This window comes from Pan troglodytes, chromosome 4, assembly GCF_028858775.2.
Source record: "Pan troglodytes isolate AG18354 chromosome 4, NHGRI_mPanTro3-v2.0_pri, whole genome shotgun sequence".
Classification (NCBI taxonomy): Eukaryota; Metazoa; Chordata; class Mammalia; order Primates; family Hominidae; genus Pan; species Pan troglodytes.
Genome location: NC_072402.2, coordinates 119,815,390 through 119,831,681, shown reverse-complemented (window position 1 = coordinate 119,831,681; position 16,292 = coordinate 119,815,390). Strand labels below are relative to the sequence as shown.

General features: G+C 37.9%; 2 protein-coding genes across 2 annotated transcripts in view; one reads left to right on the top strand and one right to left on the bottom strand.

The window, feature by feature from the left end:
- The first annotated feature begins 259 nt into the window (after nt 1-259).
- LOX (lysyl oxidase) lies at nt 260-15,438 on the top strand. Its single transcript, XM_001153015.7, has 7 exons — nt 260-1,267; nt 1,621-1,729; nt 3,075-3,212; nt 4,443-4,599; nt 8,035-8,130; nt 8,456-8,571; nt 11,890-15,438. The coding sequence occupies exons 1-7, from the start codon at nt 637-639 to the stop codon at nt 11,894-11,896; spliced, it is 1,254 nt and encodes a 417-aa protein (XP_001153015.1). The 5' UTR covers nt 260-636; the 3' UTR covers nt 11,897-15,438.
- SRFBP1 (serum response factor binding protein 1) overlaps nt 3,188-16,292 on the bottom strand; it is a 110,890-nt gene continuing 97,785 nt past the window's right edge. The window contains exons 9-10 of the transcript XR_010157317.1: nt 3,748-3,858; nt 3,188-3,301 (exon numbers count right to left, since the gene is read on the bottom strand). The gene's annotated coding sequence lies outside the window, so the exon portion shown is untranslated. The remainder of the gene's footprint in view (nt 3,302-3,747; nt 3,859-16,292) is intronic.

The window sequence follows — 16,292 nt, the reverse complement described above, 5'->3', positions numbered from 1 at the left end:
CAAGGGCTGGTGACCTAATAGCATTTTTCTTCGTGCATATTTTGGCGTCGCCCCATGGCCTGGCTGCCTTCGCCTGTCTGAGTTTTTTGAAATTCCTGCATGTTCGCCCCAGATTAAGCCAGTGTGTCTCAGGATGTGTGTTCCGTTTTGTTCTTTCCCCTTAACGCTCCCTGTGCAACGTGTCTGGGGGGAGGAGGGCAGGGACGGGAGAGAGGGAGGGGCAGAGGCGAGGAGCTGTCCGCCTTGCACGTTTCCAATCGCATTACGTGAACAAATAGCTGAGGGGCGGCCGGGCCAGAACGGCTTGTGTAACTTTGCAAACGTGCCAGAAAGTTTAAAATCTCTCCTCCTTCCTTCACTCCAGACACTGCCCGCTCTCCGGGACTGCCGCGCCGCTCCCCGTTGCCTTCCAGGACTGAGAAAGGGGAAAGGGAAGGGTGCCACGTCCGAGCAGCCGCCTTGACTGGGGAAGGGTCTGAATCCCACCCTTGGCATTGCTTGGTGGAGACTGAGATACCCGTGCTCCGCTCGCCTCCTTGGTTGAAGATTTCTCCTTCCCTCACGTGATTTGAGCCCCGTTTTTATTTTCTGTGAGCCACGTCCTCCTCGAGCGGGGTCAATCTGGCAAAAGGAGTGATGCGCTTCGCCTGGACCGTGCTCCTGCTCGGGCCTTTGCAGCTCTGCGCGCTAGTGCACTGCGCCCCTCCCGCCGCCGGCCAACAGCAGCCCCCGCGCGAGCCGCCAGCGGCTCCGGGTGCCTGGCGCCAGCAGATCCAATGGGAGAACAACGGGCAGGTGTTCAGCTTGCTGAGCCTGGGCTCACAGTACCAGCCTCAGCGCCGCCGGGACCCAGGCGCCGCCGTCCCTGGTGCAGCCAACGCCTCCGCCCAGCAGCCCCGCACTCCGATCCTGCTGATCCGCGACAACCGCACCGCCGCGGCGCGAGCGCGGACGGCCGGCTCATCTGGAGTCACCGCTGGCCGCCCCAGGCCCACCGCCCGTCACTGGTTCCAAGCTGGCTACTCGACAACTAGAGCCCGCGAAGCTGGCGCCTCGCGCGCGGAGAACCAGACAGCGCCGGGAGATGTTCCTGCGCTCAGTAACCTGCAGCCGCCCAGCCGCGTGGACGGCATGGTGGGCGACGACCCGTACAACCCCTACAAGTACTCTGACGACAACCCTTATTACAACTACTACGATACTTATGAAAGGCCCAGACCTGGGGGCAGGTACCGGCCCGGATACGGCACTGGCTACTTCCAGTACGGTAAGTACCCCCAAGTCCGCTGGAAGCACCCGTGCACCTGGTCCCCAGCTATGTGGCTTCTCGACGTGGCTGCCTGGGCGCGGCGGGCTCCGGTCCTCGCAGATCCGATCCCTCCCCCACGCGCCTGCAGTGGCAGCCCTGGAATCCAGTGCAAACCGCGCGTCTGGCCCCTCCTGCTTCCTTTTCACATTGCTTTGCAGTCCCGGGCGTCCCCAGTTCTCTTGCTGTCCTCCGCTCCACTCTGCAGTCCCGGTGGGCGAAGGGTGCGGAGTAAGGGACCTAGAGGGGTAGGGAGTTGGAGCGGGGGGCGCCGGGTTGTTTCACTGCTGCGCCCGTCGCCTGCTGACGTTTAGGTCTCCCAGACCTGGTGGCCGACCCCTACTACATCCAGGCGTCCACGTACGTGCAGAAGATGTCCATGTACAACCTGAGATGCGCGGCGGAGGAAAACTGTCTGGCCAGGTACGGGCTGAGATGTCTGAGGCCCCGCTCCCCGGTCTTCCTTCAGGGGGCGCTCTGGTGCCTGGTTCTGACTGCTACTGTTTCGCGCAGACAAGTGTTAGAAGTGGGACAAGAGCTGGGAAGTGGGACGTGACCTCCTGGGCATGCTGACCTGGACGGAGAGTTAATATTTTGAAGATTTCTGTGGGTTCTGTCACAAAGTGCAGCACGAATCACAGAGGTGGAGGAAACCCTTATCCTGGAGACTGAAAGTCTCATGCTTTTTCCAAGATACTTAAACTTGGGAGTCAATTGTTCCAATCACTTTTCATAAAACAACTATACAGTAATTCAAAAAATTTATTGTAATGGAAGGGTGTGTTAATACCCCCTTAAAAGATTCGGGGCAAATTTGCCATCGTAGCCTCATTGGTAAAGACTAAGTTTTCCTCTTTTGTTTGAGACCACGATGAACTTGGTTGTTTTGGTATTACTTCAGCCAGAATAAGACCGTGAGCAAGAGCTTTGTTTTTCCACTATTCTAAAATAAAATAGTAACTCTGGGATTGGGGTTCTCTGAGTTTACTGCTGGGAAACAAAAGATGTTTTAATAAAAATTTAATCAGAAATTTAAAGTGTAAAATAAGGTCATCAATACCATCTGAACATATAGACACACTAAATATATTAGTAGGAACACAGTGATGTTTATTTGTACATTTCTTCCACTTTGACCCTTCATAATTGTCAAGCTAAAGGAAGTGAAGAAATCCAAGCTCATTTTCATTCCTGAGTCTTGCATCACTCACACCATTGAACTCCCTATGATGTTTTTACAGTACTGCCATTGTTTTGGGATAGTCAAGTTACAAAATTATTAATTTAAATCTGGGTATGCTCTTTTAGAGTTATTTCCTCAGTTTGCAGCTCATTAACTATTTTAAAAGTTTTGTTAAATTTGAAGTTTGTAATAAACATCTATGAATTATTTTTTTATTGGGGGATTATTTCCACTTCAGTTTCACTCATTCATATGATCAAACTTGAATTGATTCTAAAGTTTACTTCTGACATTTAGATTTTTAATGCTTATTATGTTTTTACTGTTAAGATCTGTGGATTTCCATAGGTGTTATTCATTCACTTATTCACCAAATATTCACTGAGCTCTGACTACTCCAAGACGGTTCTAGGAGCTTTGGATTCAGCAATGAACAAAATAAACAAAATGCCTTAGACTCTTGGAACTGATAGTCTAGTTGGGGAAGGAGGATTGTCACTACTATATAATGGAGGTTTTATTTGTAGTTTTGTCTTTAGTTAATATTCCATGAATATAATAATTTTTCTTTTTTCAAAATCACAGTACAGCATACAGGGCAGATGTCAGAGATTATGATCACAGGGTGCTGCTCAGATTTCCCCAAAGAGTGAAAAACCAAGGGACATCAGATTTCTTACCCAGCCGACCAAGATATTCCTGGGAATGGCACAGTTGTCATCAGTAAGTAAATGGGCCTCCTGGGTACTTTTGGGTTGCTTTTCATTTTTCGGGTGATTTTTGATATCACAAATGCAAGTCTTATTTCTTACCTGAAGGGAGAAAATTGCTATTACTTATATTTAGAATTTTTCTCTATGTAATTTCACATAACCCATCTACTACAAGATCCTGTTATCTTTTGAAATGGAAAATCTGAAGCCCAGCTTATTAAAGCTGTTGATAGGATACAGCAATTGACTTCAATAAAATTTACTCCAATGCATTACAGATAGGATTTCTTTAAAAGTCCATTACAGCCAAGATCATCTAAAGTTAGTTAGCATTAAATAGCATTTCATAAAGACCACATGTTTTTTATCACAAGCATTCAGAAACCATTCTCAAAGAAAGATGTAGATGATACATCCCATCAGCTCAGAAGGACCTTCTTCCATCTTTTAAAAGACCTGTATCAAGCCCAAGGTGGTTGCCTTTTCTATCCTAAATTTAACGATTTTTGCATAAGGTAATTCTATCGTTTGCCTTAGTAACTTGCCTGGGTGTTTATTTTCAGGAAATCCTCATGTGTGGCCTTAAACTTACTTCCTGAAATCCAAGCCAGTCCTCATTGTTTTTTCCTTATGTGGGAAGATGAACAGCTCAGCACCTTCCATTTAATGAAATAACAAAAGTAGATATAAGTCACTTAATTTCCTGATAAAATAGGAATACTTTATTTCTAAATAAAAGTGTGTACTAAATAATAATGGTGGATAAAACATGCCATGAGTTCTCCCTTGCTTTTCACTAATGATTTTAAATATGTGAGAACTCAATTTTTTAAAATCTCATAGAAACCTTGAAAAAGTCATGTGCTGCTTTTTGGAATGAAACATCAGCAGTGGCAGCCAAGGGGAATACACTAGAGAACACAGGGCAAGTTTCACTTAAGCACAGATAATTTATTGTCCATTTCTATTTAATATTCAAAGACAAAATGGGGTACAATAAGAAAGCAAAATACTGAACTAAGTCTTTTGTCCTAGTAGCAAAGTTAAACCTTACAATTTTGATAGATTTATGTCCTGGGGAAAAAAAAAACCTAGCGTGAATCTCTCTTTTAGAAGATAAATTTGGTCTCAATTTTAATGTGAAAACAAATTTGTGAAGCCATGGGGGAAGTCATTTAATATCTTCATTGCTTTCTCTGTATGTAACTGACCACCATCTTTTTGTTTTGTGGGACATTAGACATTACCACAGTATGGATGAGTTTAGCCACTATGACCTGCTTGATGCCAACACCCAGAGGAGAGTGGCTGAAGGCCACAAAGCAAGTTTCTGTCTTGAAGACACATCCTGTGACTATGGCTACCACAGGCGATTTGCATGTACTGCACACACACAGGTATGTTGGCACCCTGAAATCCAGAACCTCAAGCCTCAGAGAGAAACAGGTCATCTACCGTTAGTTAGCATTAAATAGCATTTCATAAAGAGCACACACATTTTTATCAAAAGGATACAGAGACTGTTCTCAAAGAAAACTGTAGATGATATACCCCATGAGTCTAGTATTTTCTTTCCTCTCACCTCTCTTTTATAAAGCATTCAATTTGAGGTCCATGTTGTCAAGATGGAAAATAATTGGGAAAAGGCAAATGATGGCTTGATGATCCAAATTACTTTTGAAGTATTTCCAGTTATGCATGTAGCCCCTATTCATGATCACAGGTCAGTGTGGGTCCTTGTTACAGTCCACAATGAAGAACAAAAATTTACTCTCTGAAAAAGTCTGAATGGTTGACAACATATGCACCCATTCTGTATTCCTTAACTGGCTTAGTAAATAACTGTAAAAAAAGATATCTCTGTTTTTTCACCTGTGAAACCATTCCTTCCTTCTGTTTTATGCTGAAAATAGAATAGTGGTTGGGGTTAGCAAATGGAGGAAAAATAAGTTTCTTTAAAAGCACTTTAAAAAGTTGCCTCTTTTAATAATGCAAATAAGAGCAGAAGGACACCATTTCTTTCTCCACACATATATATTTAAATCTACAGTATAACTGATGTCAGATGTTGTTTGGATGGATTTTTTTAAAGTAGTGCTGAACTAAGCAGTTTGCATGTTTTATCATTGGAAAATGCGTGTCAGTTAAAATCTATGTCAGTATTTCCATATGAAACCCTAATTTTTAAAAGGACATTATAATTTGACTCCTGCCCAGATCTTGGCAAGGGGTAGTGAATGTACATAACTGAGGGTATGAAGGGATCAGCAGTTGGCATCTTGGGAAGCAAATTCCAGGGCTGTGGCAGGAAGCTGTTTGGTGACCTAAATGTTACCATTGCTTTTTTCTCTGAGCTTAGAACATCATAGCAATTGGAGGGGGAAAGGTTAACTTCTACATGCCCCAGGACAGTACTTACTTAAGAAAGAGGAGATGTAACTTACCCACACATTATTCATGTGTGCATATACAGATTCCCTTTTCAGTGATCTGCAAGTCCTGTGCAAGGGACCTAGAGTTTATTTGCCCCATTTACAAAAAGAGGCACTCTGGACAGCTCACTCTGAAATATTTGAAGCTGGGATTGTAGACATTATAGCACTTCTGGATCCCCCCCTTCTTTGGGGTGACCCCATTTCATTTTATATGGTAGCTTTCTTGTTAATCGTCTTCCATATATGTTCTTTTTAACCATTATTCACCAAATCTTGCATTGAGCGATTTATATATTTGTTTTTTTCATTAGACCAATGTCTCTTTCACATGGACTTCATTTAAAGGAAAAAATAGTCTCTCAATCACCTAATGATGACTCAGATTAGTTTATTGTAATGCTGCTTAAATGTATTCAAGCATAAAACTAGGTATAACTTCTTTAGATTTATACTTTTACATATTAATAACTCGTGTTCTGAGACAAAAATTTACATATTAAATATATACGAAACTAAAACAGTTGCATTCACCTTATTAATTTAATGTAACAAATAGTATGTATTGCTAAAACTCAAATTGCTGATTTAGAGAGCCTCAGCTAACATTCAACATTGAATCTGTTTTTATATTTTGACTTTGCCTACATGAAATGCCTATTTGCCTTAGTAACTCCAGTTTTTGCTTGCTTGTGCAAATAATCAAAGCTTGTACTTAAGTTCTGCCAGCTTATGAACTCCAGAGTGCCAATTTCAGCATTTTTAAAGCTCTTTTGTCTATTTGAAGGCAAGATAAGCATTGAAGCATTATGTAAACCCATCTTAAATGAATACCTAATCCAGTGAATCCTTTACAATGTCATGAACATTGTGGTAGTAGTAGAAGTAATAACTAGCACTTATTGAGTATGCATTATATGCCAGAATCAGAATTGTATGCTGGAATCAGACCAAAAATTCTTCATTTTATATTTACTACTCTACTACTCAACATACTGTTAAGTGATGTATGGATCACGGTAGGAATCTAGATAATAACAACAGAATATGAGTCTCACTGCTGTGACACTGACCCTTCTGAGTTTGGCCTGTCTGTGCTATTGTGTGCTCTATGACAGCACAATTCTCCCCTGCTCTTCCCAAATCAAGCTACAGCTAAACCAGCATTGGTAGAGCATGCTAAGGTGATTTTACTGTCTCTTGGGTGACCAAAGTGATCTTAAACAGCAAAGCAATATTGGTTGCTAGAATTGAATGGCAGTATTGAGTTAAAATGAATCTAGCATGTACTTTTAATTTAAATTACTATTAGAATAAAAATACAAGTTAAAACTTTTTGTGAAGAACTAATGGAATCAAGAATATACCTACAGACTCCAATCTGAGGAAACTTCTCTAGAATATAACATTCTTAAAAGCAAGGACTGTATTTGTTATATTTTTCTCCTCCCAGCCTGTAGAAGGCACTCATTTACTTATTGATGTGAATATTTTAGCAAGTGGAGTGATGTGGCATTCATCAATTTAGTCATGCATTTACCCCTTCAACAAAATATGTCATATTTCAGTGACTGTATGAGAGAGAGTATAGTGGGGTAGTTAAGAACAGGGACTCTGGACCTTGATTACCTAAACTCAAAACCAGCCTAGCCACTTACTAGCTGGATACCCTTGGGTAAGTTATTTGATCTTAGTGTGCCTCAGTTTTCTCATCTATAAAATGGAGATAATAATAGCCCCTCATGTAGTTGTGAAAATTGAATTTTTTTATACACACACACACACACACACACACACACATATAAATGTTTACGATTGTTCCTGCCACATACTATTTAATAAATGTTAGTTATTCAAAGATACAACGTAAACTCCACCCTTAGGGAACTTGCAGCCTCTGGTTAGCTATATTCTTACATAGCATGATTATAATGCAGAGCAAAAAGGGATAAACACTGTAAAAGCTATCCACAATAAAAAGTATCATAGACATTCAAAGCACAAGAAGGTAATTTCCAAATGGGGAAACTGGGGAGGATTTCACTGAGAAGAGGACATTTGAGCTAATTATTATGTGGCCTTTATTCCTGAACTGTTAAAATTCTAGAACTTTGGTAGAGGCCTATTTTGTTCCTTCAGATTGCATTTATCTCTGGTGATATATGACACTTTTAAGAAGTGAGGTGTACTACTACTTATATTAGTCCTGTATCTTTTTTAGCTGGAGGTGCTATAAGGCTGAGTAATAAATACTTCTCAAGGGAGATGAAATATAAGTATAGTTTTATGTCAGACTCTTGTAAGTACTAACTTAAAATTTAATTTGCAAATAATAGCATATTATTTAGCATAGTCTGACCATATACCATAATTTTAAATTTTTTATTTTGTTTATCTTAGGGATTGAGTCCTGGCTGTTATGATACCTATGGTGCAGACATAGACTGCCAGTGGATTGATATTACAGATGTAAAACCTGGAAACTATATCCTAAAGGTAAAGACCTTGGAAAATATATCATATATTGATATTGCAGATCAATAGGCCCTCTTCTCTGGATTCAAATGTTAAATAATCATGGTATTGGAAGCAATTATACATCCTCAAACTATTTATAAACAATCTAATCTAATCTAATCTGTCTTATTTTAAAGAACTTCAGGGGAAAATATGCAGTCTCTTTCCATAACGTCTCCAGAGTTTCACCACTTACTTAAGTTAAAATCCCTTCCCTGCTTGATTTAGCTAAGTCCTCATTAACAATTTCCTTATTGTAGCCCTATGGAAAAAGAAATACTGAGGAACTCTTTGTGTTGCCCAGGTCAGTGTAAACCCCAGCTACCTGGTTCCTGAATCTGACTATACCAACAACGTTGTGCGCTGTGACATTCGCTACACAGGACATCATGCGTATGCCTCAGGCTGCACGATTTCACCGTAAGTGTTATTTGCTTAGCTAAGTAATTGTTGTCACAAATAATTTTTGTTCATGCCAAACATTATACATAGAATGTATCTGTTTCTACTACTACAGCAGCTTTCTTGTAAGCAGACCAAAGGCAGAAAATGGTATGCAGTCTGATTTTATTTTTTTAAATAATGGAAGGCAAAGGAGAATGTACTAAGGTTTTTAGTTTTCAGGAGAAGCTTAGTTTTCAGGAGAATTCATAAACAGACCACAGTGTTTACCCAGAAGGCATTTGTGAAGGCCCAATATATCAAATTGCTCAATATGTAGAGTGGGTGAGCTTGTAGAAGCCCCAGTAATTGCTTCTTGGCCCCTTCCTCGCAGTCCCTGAAATAATTGCTAGGGTTCTTCAAAGTACATTTTGAAAACCACTGCCATAAAGTAAGCAACTGAAGAGTTCAGCCCCCTCTGGTCTGTACAAATCAAGATGTCATATATTTGAGTTCTAGAACCATTGATACTAGGAAAATACTCTGCAAAAGATTGAGGTGTGTGGAGGTTTCTTCATAATATTCCTACTCCTGAGACTCTTCTTTGAATGAAATACTGGAAGATATCTATTCACAGGGAGGTGCTCTGATGAAAATAATGAAAGAAAGTTGGGTAGGTTTGACTGCATGCCTGTCTGTCCTGCCCCATCTCCTTAAGCACTACCTCCCCAAGTGTTGCTGGGTGCTAGATTATAATTACATATGCCACTTGAGTTATGCCTTCCCAACAATGAGAATACTATTTCCATTGGAATGATACTCAACACTCATCAGCTTTGCTTTGTCACTGGAGAACCACCAGTGCCACTGGATCATACAGACAGGTATAGCAGAGCTATACTAGAAACTCATAATAGAAATTTCTGCCTGATACAAAAACCCAGGACTTTATACATAAAGAAGCAGAGACTGTGCTTTACAAGTGTTGTCACAACATTAGAGATAGATGAAGCCTGTGATAGCAAAAGGATAGCACTGAAAAAACAGAGTCACATACATTCTTCTGAACATGCCCACAGCACAGAAAACCTGGCAGGTTTTATGGCCCATATTGTGTGGAGTTGGTTATAGTAGAACCAACCCCCGACCCCCACCGCCAGAACACCATTATAATTTAAGCTAAAATAATTTGCACTTAAATAAACAGATTAGTTAATTTTTTCTTAATTTTTATAATTCCTTAATTTATTCATCCATTCTCCATTTATTTATTCATTTGCACTCTCATTTTTGTACTGTTTGTTGATGCCCGGAGCTAGATATTACTGAATAATGCAAACATAAATAGGACTACTAATCTCTATACTGCTGTAGCCTTATTACACTATTTTCAGTTAATTACTTATGAATTTCTTTGTTTAATGTCTGTCTCCTGCTCTACTCAGTGATGGCTGTGATTGAGTCTCTTGTCCACTGTTGTATACCCATTGTCAGGTACAGGTCTGCCACCTTGCAGCCTCTCACTCACTGCTTAATGAATTTCTTTCTCAAATAATTTGAGTAAAGGCATTTTGAGTAGGGGAAGTGAGAGAATTACACATATAACTGTAATAGAGATACAATATGAGAAGTTTCATGAGGGGTAAAATAAAATGTGGTAAGATCAGAAGGACCTTTGCTATAAGTTTGGTAACTCCCAACTATGTCTTACTGACTTCCCACTAGAAATAGGTCTGGAGAGGTCTGTTGCATAGAATGTCTCTTGCTTTTAATCAGTAGAATCCATTGAATTGGGTATTGCTAGATATTTAGAAGAAATAAAAATTGTTGTATTGCTCCAGCAATATGACTGTACAAGAGGGATTCCTGATGTGGTCACTCATATAAAGTTGAATTTTTTTTTTTTTTTTTTTTTTTTTTTTTTACTAGTTATTACTGACTGTAACAAACTTCAAGAGTGGTTGAAGCTGGAATGTTTATAACTAATATAAATCAGATGAAAATATGAAAAAGTGAAATTACTCATAATTAGTGATCATAATAAAATATCATACTTATTCTGAGTGGAAATATTGGGGAAAGTATAGAATATTTGAGAAAAAAACCCCACACCTTCAGGATAGTAATACTTGCTTCTTATATTTTGACTTTCACATCAGGCCTTCCTTCCTAGGAATCAGAGTTCAGAGAGAGGAGAGGTCTCTTTGGGCTGAGTTTCAGGAGTGACTTTAGGATACATTTGAATTGAGCCTTGAAGTCTGGGGAATGCACCGGGGAGCATTAAGGAAAGGAAGCCCAGGGCAAGTCAACGTCACAGGCAACTTGCATGGCAGGAGGAAACTGCAGGGCATGTTTGGAAAAACAAGTCTTCTAGTTTGGCTAAAGCATAAATTTTGTGGAGTTACGAGTTGGACAAAAAGGATGGAAAAGTAAGTTGGGGCCAGATGGAAGACAGCCCTGAAGAGCAGGCTAAAATTTATTCTGGAGGCAGTGGGAGGCTGAAGCTTTTTGAGCAGGAAGTGTAACTTGCCTAAGGCCATCAGGTCAGTCTGGTGGCTGTGTAAGCAGCAGTAAGTGTGACTCTGAAGACATATCATTTATCAGTTCACTGATTGCTTTTCCTGCCAGATATTTAAGAGCATTCTGTTGATGTGTAAAAGCCACCCAGTAAATAGGTGAATAGGTGTGTGCTGTTAATGTACCCTCTCTCCTTCATTTTCCTCATTGAAACAAAATGTACGGATCAGGTGACTCTGAGGCTCCTTTCAGTTATAAGATACTATGTAAGTTTTTTTTTTTTTCTCCTCACAGAATTTACTGTTTGGAAATTGGTAGTTTATGATTTGAATAAGTGAATTTTTACTTCCTTACATGAAGATCTATGGTCACATTTAAAGACAGTAATATTTGATTGATTAGCTTTGGTCCAGTTTCTGCCTATTAATGTATTATTCTGCATCCAAAGCCATGCTGGAGAAGGACTAATTCAAGATGGAGCAGAGGCCTTGACTCTACTTCTTGGTAGACATGCCACCCTTGTTCCATGGAATGAATTCCCCTGGTCAGGGATGCTGGTCCCAGAAGTCCTGCTGTACTCTTGAGTGTTTCAGAAGTGGTTTCTTTGCCTCTAAATGTGAAGAGTGTAGGCATCGGGCATCTCTGCTGTTGACATAGTTACTTTCTTCAAACCATTATTAAAATGATATACTACTGCATAATTTCACAACATGATTGCTGCTTAGGTGGAGGGAAACTGTTGCATAAAGTTTTTAAAAGGTTGACTTTAAATTTGTCTGTTGTACTCATTCATTATACTATCAGGTTAATAATTTGTCTTATTTTGTCTTCTTAATCTAGGTATTAGAAGGCAAAGCAAAACTCCCGATGGATAAATCAGTGCCTGGTGTTCTGAAGTGGGAAAAAATAGACTAACTTCAGTAGGATTTATGTATTTTGAAAAAGAGAACAGAAAACAACAAAAGAATTTTTGTTTGGACTGTTTTCAATAACAAAGCACATAACTGGATTTTGAACGCTTAAGTCATCATTACTTGGGAAATTTTTAATGTTTATTATTTACATCACTTTGTGAATTAACACAGTGTTTCAATTCTGTAATTACATATTTGACTCTTTCAAAGAAATCCAAATTTCTCATGTTCCTTTTGAAATTATAGTGCAAAATGGTCAGTATTATCTAAATGAATGAGCCAAAATGACTTTGAACTGAAACTTTTCTAAAGTGCTGGAACTTTAGTGAAACATAATAATAATGGGTTTATATATGTCATAGCATAGATGAATTTAGAAACAATGCTCCTACTGTTTAAATACATATGGACACATCTGGTGCTGAGAAAGAAACAAACACATTACCATTGGTGTCAAGAAATATTACTATATAGCAGAGAAATGGCAATACATGTACTCAGATAGTTACATCCCTATATAAAAAGTATGTTTACATTTAAAAAATTAGTAGATAACTTTCTTTCTTTCAAGTGCACAATTTCATTTTGACTTGAGTCAACTTTTGTTTTGGAACAAATTAAGTAAGGGAGCTGCCCAATCCTGTCTGATATTTCTTGAGGCTGCCCTCTATCATTTTATCTTTCCCATGGGCAGAGATGTTGTAAGTGGGATTCTTAATATCACCATTCTTGGGACTGGTATACGTAAGGCAGCCGTGAAACTGGGAAGTCATTTTGATGACTGATGTGATACATCCAGAGGTAAAATGCATTTAAACATATTAAAGTATTTGCCAAAGATACAATTTTCTTGCTGACATAAAAATCATACAAACAATTCCCCCCCAAACCACAACTGTCTCTCAAATAACTTAAAAAAATTGAAAAACATTTTAGGATTTTTCAAGTTTTCTAGATTTTAAAAAGATATTCAGCTATTAGAGGAATGTTAAAAATTTTATATTATCTAGAACACAGGAACATCATCCTGGGTTATTCAGGAATCAGTCACACATGTGTGAGTGTCTGAGATATAGTCTAAATTAGCAAAGCACATAGTATTACATACTTGAGGGGTTGGTGAACAAAGGAAAAATATACTTTCTGCAAAACCAAGGACTGTGCTGCGTAATGAGACAGCTGTGATTTCATTTGAAACTGTGAAACCATGTGCCATAATAGAATTTTGAGAATTTTGCTTTTACCTAAATTCAAGAAAATGAAATTACACTTTTAAGTTAGTGGTGCTTAAGCAGAATTTTTCCTACATTAACCAGTATTAAAATCTCAAGTAAGATTTTCCAGTGCCAGAACATGTTAGGTGGAATTTTAAAAGTGCCTCGGCATCCTGTATTACATGTCATAGAATTGTAAAGTCAACATCAATTACTAGTAATCATTCTGCACTCACTGGGTGCATAGCATGGTGAGAGGGGCTACAGATGGACAGTCATCAACTGGCGGATATAGCGGTACATATGATCCTTAGCCACCAGGGCACAAGCTTACCAGTAGACAATACAGACAGAGCTTTTGTTGAGCTGTAACTGAGCTATGGAATAGCTTCTTTGATGTACCTCTTTGCCTTAAATTGCTTTTTAGTTCTAAGATTGTAGAATGATCCTTTCAAATTGTAATCTTTTCTAACAGAGATATTTTAATATACTTGCTTTCTTAAAAAACAAAAAAACTACTGTCAGTATTAATACTGAGCCAGACTGGCATCTACAGATTTCAGATCTATCATTTTATTGATTCTTAAGCTTGTATTAAAAACTAGGCAATATCATCATGGATACATAGGAGAAGACACATTTACAATCATTCATTGGGCCTTTTATCTGTCTATCCATCCATCATCATTTGAAGGCCTAATATATGCCAAGTACTCACATGGTATGCATTGAGACATAAAAAAGACTGTCTATAACCTCAATAAGTATTAAAAATCCCATTATTACCCATAAGGTTCATCTTATTTCATTTTTAGGGAATAAAATTACATGTCTATGAAATTTCAATTTTAAGCACTATTGCTTTTCATGACCATAATTTATTTTAAAAAATAAATTAAAGGTTAATTATATGCATGTATGTATTTCTAATAATTAAAAATGTGTTCAATCCCTGAAATGTCTGCCTTTTAAATATAACACCTACTATTTGGTTAATTTTGACGATTTTTTTTTTCAATTAGGAAGCTAAAAATACTACTTTATTCCTTATATGAACATTCATCCCCCTCCTGGCACCTCTAAACACACCCAAATAACTCACAAGTACTGATTTAACACTCAGTATTATTGAACTTCTTTGAACTATTTTGAACTTTGAATCTCTTCTCTGAATAGCTGCCGAAACTCAAATAATTAGTTGATGAAGGTTATCAATTAATAAAATAACACAGACCAGTCTTACCAAACTCTAAATACATTTTAAAAAATAGGAACTGGCAATGATAAAAAGAATGTTGAGTACTGACAGGAGATTGGCTTTTACACTAAAAAAGACAGAAAATGGACTAAATAGGAACATAATTTCGGAGTTTATGAGTCAGTTTACAATATGCCATACTAGTGATCTCATAATGATTCAGACTACAGTCTGGGTTAAAGATGTCTTGACCTCTGAGGCTAGCATAACATATATGAGTATACAACTTGCCTATTTCCAGAAAATCTGTATATTTTTATAGAATAACTTTATTTACAATTTCTATCATCCAATTACTCACTAGGCATTATTTGTAGTACTTTTTTTCTCTTTGAAATCTCATAGGATAGTCACACTTATAAACATTCCCAATATTCGGATTCTAGAAGAAATGCAATTCATTAAAATTTTCCTGGCACTGAGAGTTAATCTTTAGCAGATTGCATGAAAATACTGAATTCCTGGTAAGGAGATATTTTGTTTTAAAAATAATGTGTTTTGATACTAATCAGTGTATTAACTGATAACTAAAAAGTACTCTTTTTTCTATATATATTTTTTCTTTTGAACTCATATTCACAATCAACATAGTCAATCAGTGAGTTAAGTCTCATTCCTAGCTACCAAAATTCCTGGGCCACTTTTAAACACTAAACATTTCATTTATCCTCTAAGCTAAAATGGTGCTGAGTTATTTAAATCTGAATGTAAAATGCATTAAATCTTAGCTTGTGGTATATAAACATTTAATTAATATAAAACTGCTTGCTATAAACTAAGTAACATGTCATTTGGTGTTAGGTTTTTAATGAAGTTTTAGCTTCTCCCAAATTTTTCAGGAATGTTATTTGTAAGACGTGTAACTTTTTCGAAGAACTCTTATTTTAAATGCTCAGACATTGGCTTTATATTCTTCTTTGCATTCTCATATTCTTTTATTATACATCTATACTATGATTGCAAGATTATATAAAAATGCCTTGAATAAATGATTTCAAGTGTCTATAGTAATCATTTGTTGTTATATAAATAAATCATCTGATTTTCATTTTAGTTGAAATGTTATAAGCCATGGATATGGTTGGTAGTTTCTCTTAATTGCCTTTTGTACTAACAAATTGTTTAATTAGGTCACACTGGAAATTTGTCTATGATGGATAAAAATCTAGCTGATGTTTTAAGTAGACACTGTCATACATAAACTTTTATCACCAGTACCAGCTACTTATAAGGACACAGAGCAGGCATTGCAAGAACAATCACACTGCTTTAATTAAGGTTTACAAGAAATATATCTGACTATAGATATAAACACACACATATACACACACACATCTAATTCTAGCTACAAATTATTTATATAAAGAGACACATTGCTATCATAGTAATCCTTATTTAAATATGCACCAGATTAGCCTGAAATCTGGTAACATGAGAGGGCAAACAGGCCCAAACTTTGGGCAAGTGTTTTGGGGGAACAACTCACAAAATTAACCCACAAAAACAATTCATCCTTAAGGAGTCTTGCAGGTAAAACAGATGTAGACTTGTGGCTGGCAATTTGCAGATTTGAGTTGTAGAATATCAGTGATACTGGAAACCACAAATGTCCTGCTTCTATCTCCTGCTCAAGGCAAAGCATCTGAATATGCTTTTGTTATTAAATCAAAGATGATTTCCTTTGTCTCATCAGCGTACAGTGTTTCAAGCACTGTTCATTAATTAGCTCAGTAATCAAAGATAGGGGTGTGTAGATCTTTCCTTTTTGTCTGAAAACTTGTCTGCCTTTATGTGACTCATTTGTTAATACTTCCACTCCTTACCACAGATATTAGTAGAGGATTAACACACAGGTTG